The sequence below is a fragment of the Palaemon carinicauda genome, chromosome 11 (genome assembly GCF_036898095.1).
Source record: "Palaemon carinicauda isolate YSFRI2023 chromosome 11, ASM3689809v2, whole genome shotgun sequence".
Lineage (NCBI taxonomy): Eukaryota > Metazoa > Arthropoda > Malacostraca > Decapoda > Palaemonidae > Palaemon > Palaemon carinicauda.
In genome coordinates, this window is record NC_090735.1 from 145,252,859 (window position 1) to 145,271,550 (window position 18,692).

Sequence of the window (18,692 nt, forward strand, 5' to 3'; positions counted from 1 at the left end):
AGTTGAATAAGGACTTGGCACATTACAGTACAGTGCTTGTAGTAGATTAGGTTAGGTACGGCAAGGTTAGGTTAGCTTAGAATCCAATCCTGTAATTGGCCGTGTTATATTTTCTTGTTTTACCTACATATCCAGGATTGTTACTTATTACTGTACACACAAACTATGCGGTTGTTGTAGTAGTAATACATTGGTTCCCTACTAACAAACTTTCTGTTATGTGGATATTCTTTCAGTGGCAGCTGGAGGTAGCCATTAGACTTTTAAGTGCAAGGTGTCAACCCTGCCTAACCACTTAGCGGGTAGGTAGGGGGTGGTTGGGCATACCCAGCCGCCTCTATATGTACTCTCACAGCAGTGAGAGACGTCACCTTTTCTTTTGGCTCAGTAGTGATCGGACGTGTCCGCTCTCCTCCTGACTGTCATTGGACTTCTTAATTCGTTTGCTTTCTCTTTTCAGGTATGCGTGTCCTTCTTCTACAATTGCCTTCAGCATGCGTACGTGTCCAGGGCGAGAGGGTGCCGCATGCGGGACCTTTATGCCATGGTTGGAGACCGACCCTTACTCTTTTGTGTCCTGTGGGTCGAGGGCATCGTTGCGAGCAGAGCTCGCCCTGCGTAGAGTGTAGGGAGTGGTCTGCCTCTCAATGGGAGAGGTTTGAAAGGTGCAGGAAGAAGGCTAAGGGCAATCGTTCTGGCTCACGGGTGAGTGGGACCCGTTCTTCTTCCCGCACCCCCAAATCGCTTTCTAAAGCCCCTTCTCGCGCGCTCTTTCGAGGGGCGTGCGAGCAGTAACGCAGATCACTCATCTTCCAGGCAACCCCAGGGTACTGGGGAAGTTGTTGCTTCCCCTACAGGAACACCTTCTCCTCTAGCTGCTGGCGAGCCTTTTTCCCTTGCAGATTTACAGTATTCCAGGTGTGGTTGTCCTTAGGGATTTCAGGAAATGTGCGAGGTCCATCTGTCTACCCCTGGCCCTTCCACGCGTGGACAAGGTGTCGCCTCGCCAACGACCCCCTGCTGACAACAAACCCTCTCCACAACCTGGGACCTCGTCGTCCTTTAATCCGCATCCTTCTGTTTCTTTGTACAGGAACCCTCAGATTGCAGATGATGATCTTCCAGGAGTCGGTGCGCCTTCCATCAGCATGATCTTTGTGATCACGAGACAGGTCTAGACCGAGGTTCAGACGCTTGCGTTCTAGGTCTTCTAGATCTAGATCAAGGGGCCGGTACTCGCGTTTGCGGGGACGATGCTTGAGATGACGAGGGCGATGTTCGCGAGAGTGACGTGCTCGTTCACCAGGCCGACGCTTGCGTTCGCCCGACCAACGCTCGCGTTCGCCCGGCCGACGCTCGCGTTCGCCCGGCCGACGCTCGCGTTCGCCCGGCCGACGCTCGCGTTCGCCCGGCCGACGCTCGCGTTCGCCCGGCCGACGCTCGCATTCGCCAGGCCGACGCTCGCGTTTGCCAGGCCAACACTCGCGTTCGCCGGGCCGGCGATCGCGTTCGCCAGGGTGACGCTCGCTTTCGCGGGATAGGTACTCGCGACGTTCACGCCGTTCTGGAACGAGAGGTAGATGCTTGGGTTCACGAACGTCTCGGTCACGAACCGCGAGTTCACGATCAGGGTATAGGCATTCCTCATCTAGAGGGAGAGGTAGGCGTATGCGCAGCTCATAAGCACGTAGCCCCTTAACCAGCAAATGACCTAGGTCTGAATCTGACGATGAGCATGACCAGTCTTCACCCAGGCCAGCTAAACCCTCAGTGCCTTTCCAAGCCTGGGGAGTCATAGCTAAGTGTTTGCCTGCACGACGCTTGGAGACGCGTCCTGATGCGGCGCGTTATCCTTTCAGAGTACAGTGAACCCTCGTTTATCGCGGTAGATAGGTTCCAGACGCGGCCGCGATAGGTGAAAATCCGCGAAGTAGTGACACCATATTTACCTATTTATTCAACATGTATATTCAGACTTTTAAAACCTTCCCTTGTACGTAGTACTGTTAACAAACTACCCTTTAATGTACAGAACACTTAATGCATGTACTACAGTACCCTAAACTAAAACAGGCACAAATATTAAAGGCAATTTTATATCATGCGCTTCCTAAACACGCTAAAAAGCACGATAAAAAATGGCAACCAATGTTTTGTTTACATTTATCTCTGATCATAATGAAGAAACAAACTGGAGGTAGAGCTTTGCTTATTACCCAGACATATTTCCCATACTATTCCCTTAGAACTACATCACATCATCCTACTTTAGATATATATATATATATATATATATATATATATATATATATATATATATATATATATATATATATATATATACACATATACATAAATACATGCATACATATATATATATGTTACTTTATATATATGGGTTATGGAAAAAATCCGCGAAATGGTGAATCCGCGATGGTCGAACCGCGAAGTAGCGAGGGTTCACTGTACAGTAGTCCCTCCGCGAAGGCTTCCTCTACCGACTTTGTCAGTCGTAGATGCTCCCCTGGGACAGCAAGAAGTTTTCAGACCTTCATCTTCATTGGTGGCTCCTAGTGCTCCTGTTGCAAGCACTTCTGCTCACGAAATGTCTGTTGGCGCATGATTCTCGTGATTCTGCGTGCAAATCTCTTGAATTCGTGAGCAAATTAGCGAATTTCGTGCACATGTTGCGAGTGGAAGTGTCGGGATCATGAGCAAGTGCGGACCCAACACTTTCCGTGTCTTCCACCTCCAGCGGAAGACCAATACCCTTTACAGAATGGTTTAGGGAGCCACCGAATAAGTTTGCAAACGTCCCGATTAGTCCGGACCGGCCTTCGCGTCCACGGGAACGTATTCTTCTGCCTCAGAGGTTGTCTCCTACGCTGGCTATTCATCCTTCTAGGGTTTCCCCCCAGACGACGTTCGCCTAGGCATCCCCAGGGTGGACCTAGGGACTCACAGCTTCCTCCATGGGCATCAACCTTCATGGTCGATATCTGGAAGATGTTGAATTTGGCTCGTGCAGACCACAACCCCTGACTGTTTCAGTCAGGGCTACCCCTAGGATACCGTTGAGGTCTTCATAGAGTTTGTCGATTGGATTGGGGGTCAGGACCCTAGAAGGGAGTCGACGTCCAAGAGAGCTCTCAGATCACCTCCAACATGATCGCGAGCTGAAGGCCAAGCCCTTACGAATTCGTATTTGGCTAATTTGCCTTTCACTCCGGTGAAGAGATCCACAAAGGAAATGGCCCTCAGGGCCGAAGTCCAGACCATGCTGAAGAAGGGTGCTTTCCAAGAGATAGTGGACGGGTCTTCAGGCTTTTACAGTTGGCTTTTTATGGTGAAAAAGACGACAGTAGTCTGGAGACCAGTCGTCGATCTTTTGCCTCTGAACAAGTTTGTCCAACAGACTCTGTTCAGATTGGAGACAGCAGACATGATCATTCAAGCGGTACGTCCAGGGGACTTCTTATGCACACTGGATCTGAAGGACGCTTACTTCCAGATCCCAATACATCTGTCTTCAAGGAAGTTCTTAAGGTTCATTCACGAAGGGAAGTTACCAGTTCAAGGTCCTCTGCTTCGGTCTCGCAACAGCCCTTCAGGTGTTTACCAGTGTTTGCTCTAGTGTCATCTTGGGTTCACAGGAACATCATCCATCTTCTCAGATATCTAGATGACTGGCTGATCCTAGCAGACTCGGAGACGACCCCTCTGCGTCACTAAGACGACCCCTCTGCGTCACTGAGACATGCTTCTCGAGTTTTGTTAGGATCACGGGGTCCTGATGAATACTGAGAAGTTATCACTGCAACCTTCACAAAGACTGGTATACCTCGGAATGATCATATAAACAGTCTTAAACAAGGTGTTCCCATCGTACGAAAGAGTACACAGGCTGCAGGAAGTGGCTGCTCCCTTTCTCATGAAAGACGTTCTTCCGGCCTCTTGTTGGCAGAGTCTGCAAGGCCATCTAACCTCTCTCATCTGTCTGGTTCCAAAGGCCGTCTAAGGATGAGATCCCTGTAATGGTAGCTGAAGTCAGGTGGAATCAACACTCAAATCCACCAGACACCCGAGTTACGATAACTCAGGAGCAGGTGATGGATTTGAATCGGTGGATGGCGGATGAAAACCTTCAGAAAAGCCGGACCCTTCTCGTTCCCCATCCGGATATGATGCTCTTCACAGTTGCATCAAAAGAAGGGTGGGGGTCTCAGCGGCTGCACCATACAATCTCCACCCTTTAGTAAGAGTCAGAAAGGTATCAGCACATAAATCTGTTAGAGATGATAGGAGCCTACCTAGCTCTTCATCAGTTCCAACAGTTGCTGGCAGGTCACTCTGTGGAGTTGATGAGCAACAGCATCACAGTAGTGGCTTACATAAACAAACGGCTGTACCTTTTCGCAGCCTCTATGTCATCTTCCAGTAAGGATCCTCAGGTGGTCGGAAGAATATTCGGTGGCTCTACTGGCTTGCTCCATTCCCGGCAAGAGAATGTGCTCGCTGATAATCTGAGGAGAGCGACTCAGATAGTAGGCTCCGAATGGTCTTTGAATCACCAGATAGCCTGCAAAGTCCTGACTTTACGGGGTTCCCCGACTGTAGACCTGTTTGCAACATCTCTGAACAGCAAGCTCCTGTTGTACTGTTCTCCAGTCCCGAACCCTCAGGCTCTATGGCAAGAAGCATTCCAACAACAGTGGAACAACATAGACGTGTAAGCCTTTCCCCCGTTTTGTCTGGTGAGAAGACTACTTAACAAGACCAGAGCATCCAAAGATCTATTGATGACCCTTGTATCTCCACTATGGTTTCACGCAGAGTGATTCCTAGACCTCCTGAAATTTGTCGTAGATCATCCACGAGAACTCCCTCCACAACTAGATCTACTCAAACAGCCACACGCGCACATCTAACATAAGACCGTGAAGTCGCTTCGTCTTCACATGTGGAGACTATCCAGCGTCTCCTCACTCAGAAAGGCTTTTCACGACAAACTGCGGGACGAATGTCCGGACACTTGCGCAGGTCCTCAGTCTTGGTCTACCAGGTCAAGTGGAGAGTCCTCTGTGGTTGGTGTCGTGGAAGGAATATCTCTTCACTCGAAGCCACTATACCAGTCATAGTGGAGTTTCTTTTATATCTACAGGAGGAACAGCTCCTTTCAGTATCGGCAGTTAAAGGCTATCGCTCAGCCTTGAGCCTCGCCTTTTGGCTGAAAGGGTCGACATTTCCTCTTCGTTGGAGCTTTTTCTACTCATATGGAGTTATGATATCACTTGCCCCCAGTCAGAGATTAGGCCTCCTCCTTGGAACGTGGTTCGTGTATGGAGGTCCCTAAAAAGACCTCCATATGAACCATTACGCCGTGCAACTGATCGAAATCTCGCGTTGAAGAATGTGTCCCTGCTCGCTTTAGCCTCAGCAAAAAGAGTCGGTGAACATCATGGCCTCTCATATTATATCGGCCATTCAAGGGGATGGGGGTAAGTGACGCTCATCTTCCTCCCTAAGTTCACTGCTAAGACTCAAAATCTGGGGCTGCTGGACCTTAGATTCAGGCCCTTTCAGATTATGAGTCTTCGTTTTGTAACCAATAACCATGATCACTTATTACTTTGCCCAGTGAGGAGTTTGAGATACCATCTTAAATGCACTGAAGCAACACGGCCGAGACTAACATCGCTGTTTGTTGATTCAGGTGAAGTAAAAAGGAAGATCACTAAGAACCCAGTGTCCTCCTGGATACACCAGGTGATCGAAAGATCCCAGTCTCCAGTTCCTCCTCAAGCTCGTTGACCTAGAGCTCATGATGTCAGGGAAATTAGTACTTCCCTGGCTTTCAAACGCAAGTTTTCCGTGTCACAAGTCCTCCAGGCTGGTGTGTGGAAGAGACAGACCACATTTACAGCACATTACCTCAAAGACGTGACCCACAGGAGGCTCGATATCTTTACTATCGGTCCTGTGGTGACTGCTCAACAGGTGGTTTAAGATACCTCAGGCTCTTTAATGGACAAGTAGCAGTTGGTTGAAGGCATTGGTTACCCGAATTAAAACTGGGATGAATGAGAAGAATGTCTGGCTTTCCTTCCTTCATCTTCCCCTCTTTTGGGGTACAGCACCATGGATCCCTCTGCAAGCTGGCTTCAACCTCTGCTTTAATTATCACTTCCCTTGTGTAGCCTAGTACTGTATAAGTTTTATTTTATATTGTCCACATCCCCATTGCTTCTGCGAGGGAACAATGGGTATGTCTGGTTGTTTTTGTATTTAAAAACTCAGATGTTTTCATACAAATAACAACCTCTATTTTACTAAGTTGCACAGGCCATGAGTATGCAGTACTCACTTTGTATAGTTCAGCGAGGTGTCAAAGTTTTCCCTAGATCACAGTCATATACTGTACTAGGCAAAACCAGGTCAATGTCCATGCCAGATCTAGGACTTCCACCCACCTAAGAGTAAGTCATCCACTCAAATAACGGAAGGTTTATTAGTAAGGGAACAAATGATAAATTCGGAGATAATTTGTATTTTTCCCTATCTAATACAAACCTGGAGTTATTTATATAAATTGTCCCACCATCACCTGTCCCCCATATGCCCTGCCTGCAATAAAAAGTGATCTCTCACTGCTGTGAGAATATATATAGAGGAGGCTGGGTAACCCTAGCTACCCCCTGCTTACCTGCTAAGCGGTTAGGCAGGGTTGCCACCTCGCACTTAAAAGTCTAATGGCTACCTCCAGCTGCCGCTGAAAGAATATCCACATAAATAACTCCAGGTTTGTATTAGATAGGGAAAAATACAAATTATCTCCAAATTTGTCATAAATTTCTGTTTATTCCTCATTTAGTTGCCTATTTTCTTGAAAAAAAGTCTTAGAATTTTGTTTTTAGAAAACAAGGGTATTAATGTAAACAAAGATTCATTTCTTCCCAAACTATTTTCCCTTAAATTTATTTTATAACCTGAATTATTGCAGATCTGGAAAGCGACTTGAAAGAAAAGGATCTTGACGACTCCATGAATGAATATGTGCCCAAAGACCTTGATTACTCTGACTTAGAAAAGGCAAGAAATTTCTCATGTACAGTATATGATACTGTGTAATGTCCTTATATATTTACATGTAGTCATTCTTCATGAAATTTTCATGAAAGATAATCTAAGTTAGCTCATTTATTTCAATGTGAGAAAATGTCTAATTTCTCTAATTATTCTCTTAGGTACACCCAAGGTATCTATAATCCTCTGATTTTACTGTCAACCCTTTGCATCAGTTTTTAAAGAATACACATTGCTGCTCTACCCAGAAATGTTTTGATAATTATTCTAAAAGATTATGAACTCCCTTCCCTTTCAGTCTGAAGACAGCAATCTTTTGCCTGAATCAGAGAGAAGAGATAGTAGTGATGAATTTGAAGTTGTCAGTCCTACAAAATTAGAGAGTAAGTGCACATCCCTATAGTAAGCCCCAACAGTTCATATTTTTTTTAATGCTTTTTTGATGTTTTCCTTGTTGATTTATGTATACAGAAGTTTTTATGTATACAGTAATTTTTACCTTTTTGCACTAATAACTACTGTTTCCAGTTACCACTCATTTTGATAAAAGAATTTGGTGGAGCAGCAATAATTATGAAAAGCAAGCTGTAAAATTGTAGTAGTTCCGTAACTGAAATACAAACCACGCTATTTACATGGGGTAATTACTTCGGCGTAGCTGATTGACGAGCCATAAGAATTTTAACGAGGGTTTACTACCCCTCCGCTAGTTAGCGGGGGGGTAGGGAGGGGTAGCCTGCTACCCCTCCCCCTCACACACACCGGTGAAAGGTTCACTTTACTTTTGGCTCGGATGGCGATCAGAAGTCTCCGCTCTCATCCTCACTTGACGGCCATTATTGTTTTGTCTTTCTAACTTACCTTTTCTTATACTTAATATATTTAAACATTATTGATGTTTATATATATTTTTGTGTATAGGAAATAGTAAGTTTCCTTTGCCTTCTTGATCACGGCCGTTCACTCCTAGGCCACCATGGTTGCCTTCGTGGAGCCCGGCCCCTCTCTTGAGGTCGTTCACCTCTTACTCCGTACTACGCCTACAATAGCTTCTCAGGACCGAGTCGCTATTTCGTTTTATTTGTCTCAATTATTTTTATGAATATAATTGTGTTTTTAACTTTTCAGCTCGGGGCTCACGTCCCTTCGGGGGTCGGTGATCCTTGGAACATGCAAAGTCAGTTGCATAATTATAATGTTATAATTCTGTTTTTGTTAACTTTTTCGTCCCCCCCTCACCCGGGCATACCCTCTTTCGTTCTTATGTTTTCTTTCCCTCGGGGTTTTTCTTCGGAGTTTCACCCGGGGGAATTTCTGTTAAATAATTATTCTTTTTTATTTTCCAGTTTACGATGCTGTTTCTTCGTGCCTGTTGTGTGCCTTCGAAGCAGAGCTGTCCTGTTTATGCCTGGGGAGTCGGCTGAAGCCGCCGTCTCTGAGGCCATCGTCAGGGGCGTTGCCTTCTCTTGGAAGTTTCCCCGTGACTACTGCCAGCTCTTCAGTGCATCCTAGAATGATAAGGAGGTTCGCCTCCAGGGTAGTTAGTTAACTTCCCTTTTTACTTTTCCCTGATCCTTAGGCGGTTATGCTCTTGCAGCTGAGCGGCCGCCCTTGTGACTTGCTTAAGGGGCTGAGCGGTTGCAAGGCTGGACCATGGTACTAGCGACTATGCTCTCGGGGCTGAGCGGTCGCTTCTGTAGCCACGCTCAAGGGGCTGAGCAGCTGCAAGTTCAGTCTGGCCCTCTCTCATTCGCGAGGGAGGCCGCACTAAGGGCTCCTCTTCGGAGGATTGCTCCTTTTGTCTCTTCTACGAAGTGTCTCCTCCCGTTCGCGTGAGAGGACACTCACAGAGACTCCTCTTCGGAGGATTGTTCCTGTTTACGTCAGCTGATCTCATGGCCTTTCAGGGCTCCATCACCAGTCTCTTCTACGAAGTGCTCACCTCTCTCGTTCGCGAGAGAGGCCACTCATAGAGACTCCTCTTCGGAGGATTGTTCCTGTTGACAACAGCTTGCTGTTTAGTCACTAGCACTTCGGTGTTTAGTGACAGGGAAACTTCGGTTTCTCTTTTTCCCTGACCCTTTGGGGTCTCGGAGCTTTAGTTACGCAGTTCCCTCGGGCTCTCGTAACTTTAGTCACTTCTACGCTTCAGTGATTAGTGACGAAGAAACTTCGGTTTCTCGTTGCGCTGAGCCTTCGGGGTCTTGCAACTAATCCCCTCGGGGCCTCGCTACTCAGGCTACATTAGACCCTTGGTCTCTCGTCCCTCAGTGTACCTGCTGCCTGCTGTATCCGTTCCTGACTGCTGACGCGCCTTGGGGGCCACGCCCCCGTTTTCTAACGGGCTCCTCCCTTCGGGGCAGGAGAGACTTTCTCACACCTTGAGTAAGTCCCTTAAGTGCCAGGTATCCCCTGCGCGCCAATGTTCCCTTGCGCGCTAGCGCTCGACTGCTGTTCCTGAGACTGCCTTCAGAGACACCCTGTTCCAGTATTCAGTTAGGATGCTACCAACGTTCCCTGCGCATTTGCGCACATCGTTGGGGTTCCTGAGATAGCGCACAGGCGCTCACCAGCGGTTCAGCCTACGGTGTCTCTTAAGTCTCTTCTACGAAGGACAACTCTCCCGTTCGCGGGAAATGTACCTCACAGAGACCACTCCTCGGAGTATTTAGCAGTACTTCAGTTGATCGTCGGCACTGAAGCAGACCTCCTGGGCCTCTTCAGGGGATGCCCTCCCTTTTAGGGACACATCCCAGTTCCTGATCTACGAGTTAGCCGATCTCTCAACCAAGCGCGCGTGCGCGCTTTCCGATGATCTTCTGTTGCACTGGGGCCTACGATCTTCACTCGCGCTGAAGATCGCCCGCGCGCGATCTTCAAGGCCCTTCCGCGGTTTTGCCGCTAGCGATCGTTGAGGATCGTTAGCCGACGATCTTCTGATACTCGCTAACGCGTAAGCACTGAAGATCGTCCATGCGTGGGATGGTTTCCCGCGCGCGATCTTCTAGGCCCTTCCGCGTGCGATCTTCGAGGCCCTTCTGCGCGCGATCGTCGAAGATCGTTAGCCAACGATCTTCTGGTGCGCGCTAGACGCGCAAGCACCGACGATCTTCGTAACGCGCGTAAGCGCTGAGGATCGTCTCGCGCGCGGGTTTAGTTTCCCGCGCGCGATCTTCGAGGCCGTCTGCGCGCGGTTCTTCGCACACGATTGGCGACGGCCGTTAGCCGGCGATCTTCGGATCCGGCGCTAGGCGCGTAAGCGCTGACGATCTTCTTAGTACGCGTAAGCGCCGAAGATCGTTCCGTGCGCGGGATGGTTTCCCGCGTGCAACCATCGAGGCTCACGCGATCATCGCGGATCATCCGCGCGCGGTTTCTCGCTCGTCCTAGGGCGTTTTTTCCGCTCGTCCACAGGTGGGATGGTTGCCCGCGAGCGGTCGTCACGGATCATCCGCGTGCGGTTTCCCGTTCGCGATCGTCGTAGATCGTCCGCGCGTGGGTACCGATGTTTCCCGCGTGCGATCGGCGACTATCTTCTCTTGCGCGCGAGCGCCAACAATCTTCGCACACGCGTGAGCGCCGAAGATCGTCCGTGCTCGCGCGAATCGCCGACGATCGTCTTACATAGTGGGAGATCGTACGCGCGCGGGCACCAATGGTTTCCCGCTCACTGTCTCCAACGATCCTCTCTCGCGCTAGCGCCGACGATCTTCGTACACGCGTAGGCGCCGAAGATCGTCAGCGTTATTTCTTCCATGCGTGGGATGGTTTCCCACACGCAATCGCCGACGGCGTTAGCTCCAGCGATCTTTTATCGCCGAGATTGTTCGCGCGTGGGATGGTCTCCCACGCTATCGCCCACGATCTTTCACGCGCAAGCGCCAGCGATCTTCTACGCATGGAAGCGCGGGGATCGTTCACGCGGGTTCGCGTGCATGCGGGCGCGGTTATACTGCTACGCATGTTAACTCGCTACCCAGATCTGTGCTTTTCGCGCGATCACCAGCGTGATCGGCGCACCGTTCTCCGACACGATCGCGTCCTGATTACATCAGGGCTTATGGCGGTCAGGCCACCTTCGCGTTTCCCTCCCCCGCAGCGCAGAGTAGCACCCTCTCCGGAGGAGGGGAGGTTTCCGGACAGGTCAAAGGTCTCTTCTCCCTTCATTGCAGATTCTCTACGGGCGAACTCTCATGTGTCAACTCCTCCAGGGGATCGAACGATCCTCTTCCCTCCAGAGGGACTCCCTGTCAGCGCGAGGGTTGGTCGGCATCCCTGGTGGGACGCCGTCGTAAAGCGCTCATGCAGGCGATGAGCCTGTGCCTTCTGACTGGGGTCACTAATCAGTAGCAACTTCCTCTCCCCCTTAAGAGGGTGAGAGGAATCCCTGGCATGGTATCTCCTCCAAGGACCATCCTGTCCCTTCGCGAGTCCTTACGCAGGCGATGAGCCCTCCTTAGACTTCTTCTCCCCTCCCCTGCGGATGAACATTTCCCATCCCCAGGAGGGTCGGAAGACCCGGTCCTCTCTCCCCCATCACTCCATTGGGAGAATCCCTGCCTCTTCCTGAGAAATCTTCTCGGGCGGAGGGGGCGAAAGCCTTACATCCTTCATCGCTGGGGTCCTGTTTCCCTCCTAGGAGGGATCCTAAGGCCCAGTCTTCCGCAAGGACCCGACACGACCCAGATGGACACTTGGGGCATGTCTACGAGTCTCCCCAGGAAGAGCCTCCGGGGATGAGAGACTTCGCTGCCAGTCCATCAGGAGGAGAAGCTCCAGGAATCGGAACTTGCGTTCTGGCAGGTTCTGACCCTCAGGAGAAACCTCAAGGGGACCCCAGATTCAGAGTTTCCTCTTCGATAAGGGAAGGATACGGCCTGGGACCGAATCTACTCACCCAAGGGCTCCCTTGGGCCAGTGCAGCTTGCCCTAGTCTCAGGGAATGGAGAGCGCCAGAGACTAGGCTGAGGGCCAGCTCTCCGAGCTTGTCTCCTTCACAGTCCCGGTCGGTATCGAGCCCCTCCTTCCTCCCTGGGTAGGGATCGGTGAGGGGACTGGCCCTCCGGGCAGAAGTCCAGTCCATGTTGGAGATACGCTCCCTCCAAGAGGTGGCCAACGGGTTCCGAGGCCTCCTTAATCGTCTCCTTCCCTTCTTGACTCTGTACAGAGTTGTCAAACAGTCTCCGTTCAGCATGGCGACAGCAGACGCGGTCAGTCTTGCGATGAGACCACAAGACTTCATGTATACACTGGTCCGGTAGGACGCGTACTTCCGATCCCGGTTCACCCGTCCTCAAGGAAGTACTTTGGAGTTTGCCTGGAAGGCGGATATACCAGTTCAAGGTGCTGTGCTTCGGTCTCTACACAGCACGTCAACAGTTCACCGATACTTCCACTCTGATCTCTTCACGGGCTCTCAGGATCAGCATCCGTCCCTTCCGTTTCCTGGGTGACTGGCCGATCCTAGTAGACTTGAAGGCATCCCTTCTTCGTCATCGGGACAAGTTCCTCGGACTTTACCAAGTTCTAAGGATCACGGTGGTCCTCGAGGAGTCCTCCCCGCAGCCCTCTCAGAGTCTGGTATACCTAGGCCTGGTCTTAGATACCAATCTCCCGAAGCCTTCCCTTCAGGCGACAGGATAGCAAGGCGGAGGAAGGTCGCGAGACCTTTCCCCACACGAGAAGAACCTCCAACCCAATGTGGTTACGTCCCTCCTCCCTGGCCCGTCTGGTTTCCAACAGTCGCCTCAGGATGAGTTCTCTCCAGTGGCGACTCGGGGCGCGGGGGAGTCAGGGACACGACTCCCCGGACGCTGGAACCTCTAGGAGACTTCCGGAACAGACGGACCCCCTGGGGTGGGAAGCAGACGAGGATCTACAATAGGGAGTGGACCTTCTCGTCCTTCCCTCAACTTGATGCTGTTTTCGGACGCGTCAAAGAAAAGTGGGGGGGGGGGGGCACGTCCTAAACCACGGGACCTCAGGCCAGTGGTCAGAACCAGGAAGTACCTTCTCTAGACCTATTAGAGATGGAAACCGTGTTTCTGGCACTTAAGTAGCTCCACCTAGCCTGGCGGACTACTCTGTGGTTGTGAGGATCAACAATACCACAGTGATGGCTTACTTGCCCAGACAAGGAGGTACTTTTCAGTACAGCCATCCCATCCTGCGGTAGAGATACCGGGATGGTTCGAGTTCCCCTCATTCTCCTTAGCAGCTCGCTTGATTCCAGGCAAGGAATGGGCTCACCGACAGTCTGAGCAGTGCGGCACGGACACCACATTCCGAGTGGTCTTTGGATCCTCAAGTAGCCTACAAAGCCTGACTCGGTAGGGCTCCCTCTGTGGACCGGCTCGCTACAACACTGAGCTGCAAGCTCCCGCTGTACTGCTCCTCGGTCCCAGACCCCAAGGCCCTCTGGTAGGATGCCTTCCAGCAACGGTGGGGCAACATCGATGTGTTTGCCTTCCCCCGTTCAGGCAGATGAGGAGAGTACTCTGCAGGACCAGAGTATCGATCAGTCACTCAATGACCCCCCTAGCTCCGCTAGGGCCTCTCGCAGGTGGCTCACCAGTCCCTCTGTAACTCCTTACGGAGCCTCCGAGGGAACCCCCCCCCACGTCACCGGTTACTCACACAGCCACATGCCATCATCCTCTGCAAAGCCGTAGCTTGCTCCAACTTCCCGCCGGGAGACTATTCAGCATCTCCTCAAAGAGAGAGGTTTTTCACAACAAGTTGCGAAAAGGAACACCTGCGCAAATCTTCCGCAGTAGTCTCCCAGGCGAAGGGGCGAGTTACTGTCGTCGATGTCGTGGAGAGGGTATCCCTCCACACGATGCCGCTTCCAGCAATAGCGGAGCTCCTCGTGGGATTGCGGGATGGAATGTGCCTTTCAGGTTTGGCTGTGAAAGGCTATCCTTCAGCCTTAGGTCTTGCCTCCAGGCTCTAGGGATAGACATTTCTCCCTCGCTGGAACTCTTCCTTCTCATGCAAAGCCTTGTCCTCTCCTGCCCTCAGTCGAAGGTGAGACCTCCTCCTTGGGATGTGGTTCGAGTCCTCAAGTCTCTAAAGAGACCCTCTGACGAACCACTACGTAAGGCCCCAGATCACCACCTTACTGGGTAGACAGTGTTCCTGCTAGCCTTATCTTCAGCCAAGTGAGTCACTTGGTCTCTCTTACGACTTCGCCCATTCCGGGGGATATGGGGAGGCAACATTCAGGTTCGTCCCTGAGGTTTGTTGCCAAGACTCAAAACCCGGGAGTGCCGGACCCGCTGTTCGACTCTTTCCAGGTTTCGAGTCTCTGCCCTGTAGCAGATGACCCAGACCATCTCCTACCTTGCCGGTAGGGAGTCTGAGGTGGCGTCTTAAGAGAACGGCTGCAGTTCCTCTCCAGGCTCAAGCCTCGTTCGTGAACCCTGGGAAATGAAGAGAAGGGTCTCCAAGAATACCATCTCGGCCCGGATTCACAGGGTGTTACACCCGGCCTTGAATCCTGACCCTTCTCCGTCGCATCGCCCTAGAGCCCATGATGTCAGGCGCGTAGCTACATCCCTGCCCTTCATGGAGCATCTTTCAGTGACACAGGTCCTACAAGCGGGGATGTTGAAGCATCAGACCATCTTCTCAGCCCCTTACCTGCAAGACATGACCCACAGGAGGCTCGATACGTTTCTATTGGCCTATGGTGGCTTCACAACAGCTGGTCTAAACCTCAAGCTCCTTGATGGACAAGTAGCAGAAGGTTGAGGGCATTGTTACCTGGTGTTAGTCTGCATGAATGAAAAGATCTGTCTGGCCCTTATTCTTTTCTTCATCCTCTCCTCCCATGGAGAAAGCAGCATCCTGGGTTCTCTGCACAGCTGACCTCAAACCACTGCAGGTAGACCATGCTTCCTTGTGTTCCTAGTATTAGGTGTAATACTGTCATGTCCCCATACCCTAGCGAGGTGGTATCGGGAGAGTCCTAGCCTGGGTTTCCTTCTGAGGAACTCCGGGGCAACTGCCTAGGACAAGTCACTTTTCACCTTCGCACACACCTTATGTAGGCCACGGCAGTTTCACAACCGCCAGCGAGGAGCAGGGATTCCCTATTGTCCGAGTACTTGATCGCTCGAATATGGAATCCCCGGGCAAGCCAAAGCCAGTATGGCCGGGACTTACCACCCTTCCTCAGGGTTAAGTTACCCCATGTAAATAGCGTGGTTTGTATTTCAGTTACGGAACAAATGACAAATTCGTAGATAATTTGTATTTTTCCTAACTATACAAACCTTAGCTATTTACACATAATTGCCCGCCAGCCCTGTCCCCCAAGATAAGTCCTACCTCTAAGTAAAGTGAACCTTTCACCGGTGTGTGTGAGGGGGAGGGGTTAGCAGGCTACCCCTCCCTACCCCCCCCCCCCCCCCCCGCTAACTAGCGGAGGGGTAGTAAACCCTTGTTAAAATTCTTATGGCTCGTCAATCAGCTACGCCGAAGTAATTACCCCATGTAAATAGCTAAGGTTTGTATAGTTAGGAAAAATACAAATTATCTACGAATTTGTCATGTTTTATATCAATTGATTTATAGTAATTGTATTTATCTACAGTACTTAACATTGTTGAGCAAATTCAACTGGATATGTTTTCAAAATAATTTAAAGATTTATCTGTATTTTTCCTAGTAATACAAACCTGAGTTCGTTAAGATTAGAATTTTAAAAATGAAATTTCTTATTTCTATATTCCCCAGATGTTCATATTGCTTCTTCTCTGGAAGCCCTGTTTAATTAACACTTATCCATAACATTTTTTTGAATTTGAAAATTTTTCTATTTTCTTTCATTTCAACCAATACGTGGCTTTAACAAAGGGTTAGAGCCCTCTAGCAGTAAGTGATAAGAAGCCCAGGTTGTTGCATAAGGAATAGATTTCAATTTTTAAGTTTACATTATCTCTATTTTTTATTCTATGAGTCAATGGGGAGGAGGATGGGTATATATATAAACATCAGGTGTGTATAGAAATAAGTAATTTTACTACCGTATTATAGTTTCAATTTTTTTTCCTTTACAACATACAACCCGTTGTCCTTTAATCAGGGAGATTACTTCGATGTGAGCTGGAATCGGTGATCCCCCACCCCTTGTGCCAAGGGGTCTGGGGTCTGTTTCTCCTTCCTCAGTGTCAGTGCCTCTTGTTATGGGGTCGTGGCCATGTGAGTGTGCCTTCCCCTTCTGCTGTGACAGTGTGCGCCAGTGTTGTAGCTCCTTTGCGAGCAATCCGTGTGCCCCCCCCCCCGGGAAGTGTCGTTGTCTGCGGTCACTCAGATCTCAACCACTCTGTAGAGCCAGGAGCTGGAGCCAGAAAGAGGAAGAAGCATAAATATTGTCCTCCTCCTCCTCCTCCTCCTCCTCCTCCTCCTTCTCCCGTCTGACTCTGATTCTAACCTTTCTTCTCTGTGGAAGAAGAGGAGGAAGATGTTAAGAGCCGTAATCCCTGTCACACTACCTCTCTTTCAAGAGGGGTGGATGGTACCATATGGTTCCCGGCCCAAATTAGGACCATGTTCTGGTGTCCCAGCCCTGTATTACAAGTGGCCTGGTCCCGGTCACCACAGTTACCCCCGTTACCAGGGTTGGTTTAGGTGTTCTGGTGGCCAGGACAGAGGTGTACCCTCAGTACACAGACTGTCCCAAGGTTAATGGACAATCTATGGCAACTTCTATCTTATTTCCTGGACAGTGGATGTCAGCTAGTCCCTCCTTTCCTTCTTAACGAGGTTATGCCGTGACGAAGTCATCGTGCTTCATCAAGGAATATCATTTCAATGTTGAAGCATTGTGATGGGTAAGAGGGCTCTCAAGCTTGGGAAAATTGCTCCCCCAGTTTGAATCTAAATTTCTCTCTCTCATCTATATCTGCTTCTCAATATCACTTTGACCTAATTTTATAAACTTTTGTCTTGCTGTCCTAACTCTATGCATAATATTTCCCTAATCTTTGTATATATGTTTTTTCCCTATTTTCTTTTACTTTTTCATTTAATTTTTTTTTTTTTAATTTTATTTGAATGACGTGGATATTTCCATATTTTTATTACTGTCTACTTAGAAGAATGGGTGAAGGGATCACGGTTGGGAGGTGTTTGCTTTTAAAGCTATATGAGAGAGGATTGGATGATCTCAGCCATCTCAAAGATGGTTTTGGCCTTTTTTTGGTGGAAGTATTCTCAAGGGTTGGGTCATCGGAATCTGGGGGTTATCTAATCCTTGAGGTAGGACGCTGGGCTTTTAGCCAGAAGCCCATCATTACAGATATGAGGAGGAGGATTCCATGTTGTCTTGGTCTCAGTTCTAACAGGCGCGTTTAGCTAACACCTGTGCCTCTATAGAGTATCTCTTTTGGTGCCATCCTATGGGTAGGGTATGGAGTGGACCATCTGGAAAGTATACTCTTGCTGTGCCAATAGTGGAGAATGCAAATTTCCTTTCCAACATATGATACTTTTTTAATATTTTCGAGCAGGTAAACCAAACAAACAATCAATCAACCAGCCAATCACGACCCCTGCTTTAAGTAATGAACCCCATCCCCTGGTTATGCTAACTCTCGCCCGGGACTGTTGACGACCTGTGCTAATTAATTAAGGAAAATTCTGTTGATGACTTTGGAACCAAAAATGACCACCATGCTGATGTTAAAATATCAAGTAATTTGGGCGACACAAGGAAACTGCAAATTTTTCATGTTACCCAAATTCTACTAGAGGCAAATTATAATGAGATACATAATGCATTTGAGTGCTATGGGTTAATAAAGGAAATAAGGATGAGACTCAAAGAGGAGAAATGGGATTCACGGATATCTTTTGATAGCCATGATGAAGCATTAAATGCAGTACAGTATTTGATATTATGAATATTAAAATTAACAACTTGAATATCTTTAGAGCACTTTGTGATAAGGTCCCAAAAGAATTGGATCTATACAAACCTGCTGATTGATTTGAAAAAGATTTCAATGTCCTCATGCCTTCCCAAAGAAAGCCAAAACCACCAATGTGGCTTCTAGCTGAACCTAAATGGGTAATATATGCAAATTTATTAAAAAAAAGTAGCAACCATTGCACTTGGTGATATCTCTCATTTTGGGAAAAATACAGTAGTTACCTCATCCATGCCAAATCATTGACACAGTCTGTAATATTTAATCTACAGACAAGCGGTGATGATATTACAATACAAGTAAAACTTCTCGTAAATTTTAGTTATGGAAGGGGAGTAGTCTTCAATAAAGACCTGTATGAATTTACAGAGGAGGAGATTCTTTCCATGTGTCCACTAAATGTATAGAAAGTACATAAAGTTCCTAGAACTGCAATTATTATACTTGCTTTTCAAGATGCTGATTTACCTTTCCATATTATTATTGAAAATGAATGGCTTAAAGTTCATCCTTTCAAGCAGAAGCCACTGAAATGTTTTGTTTTAAATTTGGACACCCATCTAAAGTTTGTAAAAATGAAAAAAATGTGTAGCTCTTGTTCCAAATTTAAATTTTACCATAGAGAATGATCACTAAAAGTAAGGTGTTTAAACTGCTATTCTAATCATAAATCCA

General features: G+C 48.7%; 1 protein-coding gene across 4 annotated transcripts in view; it reads left to right on the forward strand.

The window, feature by feature from the left end:
* Window positions 1-18,692, forward strand: part of Seipin (lipid droplet biogenesis associated protein seipin) — a 169,482-nt gene that overhangs the window by 133,349 nt on the left and 17,441 nt on the right. For 3 of the 4 annotated variants that reach the window (XM_068383600.1, XM_068383601.1, XM_068383602.1), the window contains exons 7-8: window positions 7,001-7,089; window positions 7,382-7,466. In XM_068383600.1, the coding sequence (XP_068239701.1) occupies window positions 7,001-7,089; window positions 7,382-7,466 (174 nt within the window). The remainder of the gene's footprint in view (window positions 1-7,000; window positions 7,090-7,381; window positions 7,467-18,692) is intronic. The other variant, XM_068383603.1, reaches the window with a different exon arrangement.